General features: G+C 63.4%; 1 protein-coding gene across 1 annotated transcript; it reads left to right on the forward strand.

Annotated features, from left to right (window-relative positions):
* Nucleotides 1-3,243: 3,243 nt before the first annotated feature.
* Nucleotides 3,244-5,520, forward strand: IL11 (interleukin 11). Its single transcript, XM_008709790.2, has 4 exons — nt 3,244-3,566; nt 3,738-3,824; nt 3,950-4,111; nt 4,902-5,520. The coding sequence occupies exons 2-4, from the start codon at nt 3,795-3,797 to the stop codon at nt 5,070-5,072; spliced, it is 363 nt and encodes a 120-aa protein (XP_008708012.2). The 5' UTR covers nt 3,244-3,566; nt 3,738-3,794; the 3' UTR covers nt 5,073-5,520.
* The last annotated feature ends 263 nt before the right edge of the window (nt 5,521-5,783 follow it).

The raw sequence follows: 5,783 nt of genomic DNA on the forward strand, positions 1-5,783 counted from the left end.
CCGACTCCTGACCTTTCCCATAGAGCTTCCCCCGAATGGCAGAATGGCAACACCTTTTTCTCCACCTGGGAACGAGGGTTTAGGGGCTGGACACCTGCCATGTGGGTCTGAGGGAGGAGGGGGCTGGGGGTCCGGGATCCAGGGTTGAAGAAGAGGGTCTGGGGTGGTACTGGTTCCCAGTAGTGGAAGGGGCTGCCATTGCGAGATCCCTATTGTTGCTCTCAGATTGGCCCTGGGCCCAGTCCCTATCCCCTAGGGCCAGTCCATCCCCCAGGCTGGTGGCCTGAGTCACCTTGGCTGGCCCCGCCGGTTTGGGGGGGGGCTACGTCAGTTCTCCCCTCACTGACGCAGCCTTGGGCCCCCCACGCTGACTCAGCCGGAAACAGGCCCCCTGGGGGGCGGAGACCCAGTGGTCAGAGGCCTGGGTCCCTGTGGGAGCGGGGGCTGGGGAGGGCCCCTGGGGGGCCCTGGAAGGGGTGGCCATGACAGACCAAGAGGGAGAGCTCTTACCTGAGGCAATGAGGTCATGTCCCACCATGGGGGGGCTGTGACCTCACCTCCCTGGGGACTTGAGCACTGGGGGAGGGGGAGGACTCTAGCCACCATTCATCCCCAGAGCCCCCCTGCCAGCTCAGCACAGTTTTGAGGGCTAGGAGGGGGCCTGCAGGGGGACCTTTAGAAGTCCTTGTCACTTTGTCTTCTCACTCCCATCCTGTCCTTTGCTGGGAGGGGGATGCTCCCAGGGATGGGGCTCTAGACTTGGTCCCTCACTGGCTCTGCCTCTGTCCCTGGCGCTCATCAGGGTGCCTGTGTCCCCAGGGCTGTCCCGTCCTCCCCAGTGTCTCTGTGCATTGCCGTCTCTGCCCTGTCCGGTCCCCACTCCCTGGCTGAGCCACTCTCTCCATGTGTCCATCACCCTCTTCTGTCGCCCGCTCACTTGCCATCTCCAGCTCTCCCGGAGGCTGCATCTTTCTCTGGGTGCCCCTGGTGTGCGAATAAAAATCAAGGAAGAGCACTGCAGCGGTTCATGTTTATCGACAGCTGACCGTGTGTCCTACACAAGTGAACTCATCCTTACCCAGGTGTTCGGGGGCAGGGGGATGGGTGCTTGGCTATCCCCATTTCACAGATAAGGAAACTGAGGCACAGAGGGGTGCAGCAGCTGTGCAAGATCCCACCTCATCTGATCTGGGCATCTCATGCTGTCTCTGGGTCCCCCGTCTCTGCTTCTCTCCCCACCTTCACATCCCTGCTGTCTCCCCGAGACTCCACTCCTCTCTGTCCCCACTGCTCAGCACCTGCATGCCTGAGTGTGTCTAGCTCCCTGCCTCTGTCTCTTGGGGCTTCCGCAGCTTTGTCACCTGTGTTTCTTCTGCCGCCTGCCTCCCCTCTCTCTAAGCTTGCAACTCTCTGTCCCTTTTCCTCCTGGGGTCTCCGTGGGTCTCTCTGCTCCTGCAGTGTATCTGCTTGTTGTCACTGTCTATCTCTGCATTTCAGACTCTCCATCTCTGCCTCAGTGTCCCCATCTCCCCAAGCATCTTTGTGTCCTTGCTTGGGTCTCACACTCTCCATCCCTCTCGCTCCCTCTGTCCCTTGGAGTGGCTCTGCCTTGCACGTCCATCTCCCCAGGCCTGCATCTTGTGGCTCCTTGTGGCTCTGTCCCCAGCTCTCCCCGGCCCTCTCTCCCCAGCCTCCCCACCTCTCCGCCTGTCCTGGTCCAGGCGACCCCCACCCTCGGCCCGCAGCCTGGCCCCAGCTCTTGAGCTGCGTGTGTCTGCCCCTGTGGCGGCCCGGCCGAGGAGGTGGAGGGAGGGGACGCCAATGACCTCACCAGCCTCTCTCCGACCACCCCCCCCTTTCTCTTTTCAACTTTTCCAACTTTTCCTTCCGTGCCCTCCTCTGAGCGAGGCAGCGTGAGCCCTGCGAGGCAGCCGGCTCCGTCTGAATGGAAAAGGCAGGCAGGGAGGGTGAGTCAGGATGTGTCAGGCCGCCCTCCCCTGCCGCCTGCCCCCCGCCCGCCCGCCCTGGCCCCCTATATAACCCCCCAGGCGTACACACTCCCTCACTGCCACGGCCCTCGCTGCTCACACGCACATGCCTCCCCTCCCCAGGCCGAGGCCCAGCTGACCCCCAGGGCTCCCCCCCGGCAGCGGACAGGGAAGGGTTAAAGGCCCCCCAGCTCCCTGCCCCCTGCCCTGGGGAACCCCTGCCCTGTGGGGACATGAACAGTAAGTTGGTTCAAGTTCATGGGGTGGGGGGGACAGGAAGGGAGGAGGGAGGGCCCGTGGTGAGGAGGGTGGGAAGCAGACAGGCGCAGAGGAATGGGACAGAAAAAGAGAGTGAGCGAGCCATGGGGAGGCAGAGACGGAGAGGAAAGGAGATTCCGAGAAAACAGCAGGCCGGGGGAAGAGACAGGCTGAGAGACGGGAGGACGAAGCTGAGACGCGGAGAGAGGCACAGGGTACCGGAGAGAGATGGAGACCCCCAGACAGACAAAGAGACAGATGTCGGGAGGTGACCCCCAAGGGCCCGGGACCCCCAGGGAGTCAGCGGGGACCGAGAGACGCAGACACCCAGGCATCCCGACAGAGAGGTTCTGGGAGGGAAACTGAGGCAGAGAGCCCCCAGGAGGTGAGCGCGAGTCCAGAACACCGACCCCAGCCAGGGGGAGGAGAGAAAGAGAGACAGTGGTGCATACAGGAACGGGAGAGCCAGACAGATGCGGACCGACGGACAGACAGCGGCCGGGGAGGGCCGGGGGGCGGGCTGGGGGTGTGATGCGGGAGCGGGGCGGCCCGGGGGGCGCTGATTGGCTGGCGGGCGCGGGGGTGGGCGGGGCAGCTGGGGGATGGGCTGCCGGGGAGCCAGAGGGCCGGAGCCCCCGAGCTGTGCGCCGCCGCCGGGTCGCTCTCCGCCTTCCGCGGCCCCGCTACGCCCGCGCCTCTGCCTCTCTCCGCCCAGGTGTGCTCTGGGGGCATCCCCGGCCCCATGGCCCGGCCTTCCGCGGTCCACTAGGAGGTGGGGATATCCCCCTGGGAAGGGGTCTGGGCCTCCGGGTTTCTGTCCTGGTCTCCTTCCTCTACTCTCAGTCCGACTCGGGCTCCCGAGGCCCGGGGAGGGGGCAGGTTCTGGCCTGTGCCTCCCCCCTCATGCCCCGCCCCGGGGCCCAGATTCCGGCGTCCGGGGGCGGACGGGAGACGCCCGGCCCGTCTACCCGCCCCGGGCCGCGTCTGCTCCGACGGGCGGGGCAGCCAGAGCCGGAGAGGGAGAGGGAAGCCCGCCCCGGCCCTGCGACCTGCCCTGGGCGCTCCACCCTGGGACTCAAGACCCCCAGTCCCTCCTCCCTCAGACCCACCAGTCCTGTCTGAGTTCCCTGCTTCCTCCCGCCCCCAGGTGTTTGCTGCCTGGTCCTGGTCGCCCTGAGCCTGTGGCCAGATAGAGCTGCTGCCCCAGGGCCACCTCCTGGCCCCCCGCGGGCCTCTCCAGACCCTCGGGCTGAGCTGGACAGCGCCGTCCTCCTGACCCGCTCCCTCCTGGCCGACACTCGGCAGCTTGCGGCACAGCTGGTAGGAGAGACCGGAGGGGATGGGCTGGGACGCGGACCAGGAGTGGGGAGGGCTTCTGGGCTACCACGGTGGCAGAAACGGGGGGGAGGGAGGAGTTTGGGGCCTGTCTGGAGGATGGAGGGACCCTTGGAGCTGGGCAGGGTCCCTCTCAAGGCTTCTTTGCCCCCACAGAGAGACAAGTTTCCAGCCGACGGAGACCACAACCTGGACTCTCTTCCTACCTTGGCCATGAGTGCAGGGGCGCTGGGAGCCCTACAAGTAAGGGAAGGGGAAAGGGACAGGGGCAAAGGTGAGATCTGGGCATGGAGGGTGTGCGGGGGATTGGGGGCCAGAGAAGGCAGGTGGCAGGTGTTCCCTGATGCCCCCCATGCCCTGTGTCCTAGCTCCCAGGTGTGCTGACACGGCTGCGAGCCGACCTGTTCTCCTACCTGCGCCATGTACAGTGGCTGCGCCGAGCGGGGGGCCCTTCCCTGCGGACCCTGGAGCCGGAGCTGGGTGCCCTGCAGGCCCGGCTGGACCGCCTGCTGCGCCGGCTGCAGCTCCTGGTAGGACACCCCAGCTCCTAGACCTGACACCTAGACTTGAAACCCGAGACCCCAGGACCCCAGACTCAGGCCTGCTCTGAGACCCTCACCTGTGTCCCTCAAATCCCGTGGCCCCGAGACCCCCAGCCCCCGAGCAAAGGCAGCCTGGAGACCCTGCCATCTCCAGACCTCAAGAGCCTAGACCCTGAGGGGTCAAACAAGAAGACCCCAGACCTTGAGCTCTGAGTCCCTAAGACCTCAGATGCTGGTCGTGAGCCCTTAAGACCCCCAACCCTGACTGCTAAAATCCTAGACCCAGGACCCTGAGATCAGAAAACTTCAGGTACCAGTTCCTGGGCCTGACCACAAAGACCCTGGACCTCAAATTCCAGCCCCCCGTTCTGAGAGCCCAGCCCTCACCCATGAGTCCCCGAGGTTGGATCGGAGAGACCCCACATCTAAGACCCCAGCCCCGAGATCTTGGACCCGACCCCAGACTTGAACCCCCAGCCCCCAGCCCTCACCTAGCACCAGGATCCCAGTCCTGACTCTGTAGACCTCACCCCCAAGCCCCTGGACTTGGCCCTGGAATTCCAGCTCTGACACCCCCACCTTTGGGCCCCAGTCTTCATTTTCTGAACCCAGCGTGCTGAGAACTGCCCACCCAGAAACCCTACCCCACAGGCCAGAGACACTCCAGAAGCATGCAGCCTGGACTCCCCAATCCATTCAGTAGAGGCTGCAAACACCCCTTCTCAGGACCCCCACTGCACCCCTGACCTATTGCTAACCCTCTGTCCTCTCCCAACAGATGTCCCGCCTGGCCTTACCCCAAGCACCCCCAGACCCACCAGCTCCCCCGCTGGCCCCCCCAGCCTCTGCCTGGGGAGGCATCAGGGCAGCCCATGCCATTCTTGGGGGGCTGCACCTGACCCTTGACTGGGCCGTGCGGGGCTTGCTGCTGCTGAAGACTCGGCTGTGACCCGCCACCCGGAGCCACCAACGTCCTTTGATGCCACATCTTATTTATTTATTTATTTTGGGACTGGGGCCACGGCAGCAGAAAAACACCCCCTCCTCTTCTCCCCCTAATTAGAGACGGTCCCTCCAGGAGACCTGGGCAGAGTGGGGGGTATCTGTGCCTTATTTATACTTATTTATTTAAGGGGGCGGGTGGGAGGCAGGTGGACTTAGGGCCCAAAGGGGCAGGGAACTGGAGTCCTAGATTCTTGAATCTTTTAAGAAGTCTGGCCGCAGGGTTTCCCTGTCCCCTGGCCCTCTGGGCCTGGGCAGGAGCATATAGTATTTATTAAACAATTACTTTTTGGGTTAGGGTGGGGAGGGAAAGGGAAAGGAGGCCTGGGTTTTTGTACAAAAATGTGAGAAACCTTTGTAAGATGGAGAAGGGGGAATTAAATTTGTCATACACATCCACTTAGAGGCGATTTTTCTGAGGGCTGAGGGTTGGGGGCTGGATGCTGGGGTCCCTGGAGCAGAGGGAGGCAGCGACTCTTAGTGGGCAGGACCGCAGAGGGGAGATTGGTGGTCCCCCGGGGATCGTGAGCTCTGAGTGGCAGGGTCTGAGCCTGCGCTTTGTAGGCACTCAATAAATCCTTAAAGGAAGGTTCCAGAAGGCCATCCTGTGCCCTACAATGTACGTGACAAAGCTGCAAATTTGACATCGTTCATTATG

This window comes from Ursus maritimus, unplaced genomic scaffold (genome assembly GCF_017311325.1).
Source record: "Ursus maritimus isolate PB19 unplaced genomic scaffold, ASM1731132v1 scaffold_19, whole genome shotgun sequence".
NCBI lineage: Eukaryota > Metazoa > Chordata > Mammalia > Carnivora > Ursidae > Ursus > Ursus maritimus.

Coding starts and splice junctions, on each gene's coding strand:
- IL11 (XM_008709790.2), top strand. CDS start 3,795: ATGAGTGCAGGGGCGCTGGGAGCCCTACAA. Junction 3,825..3,949: donor GGGCGCTGGGAGCCCTACAA/GTAAGGGAAGGG, acceptor CCTGTGTCCTAG/CTCCCAGGTGTGCTGACACG. Junction 4,112..4,901: donor TGCGCCGGCTGCAGCTCCTG/GTAGGACACCCC, acceptor CTCTCCCAACAG/ATGTCCCGCCTGGCCTTACC.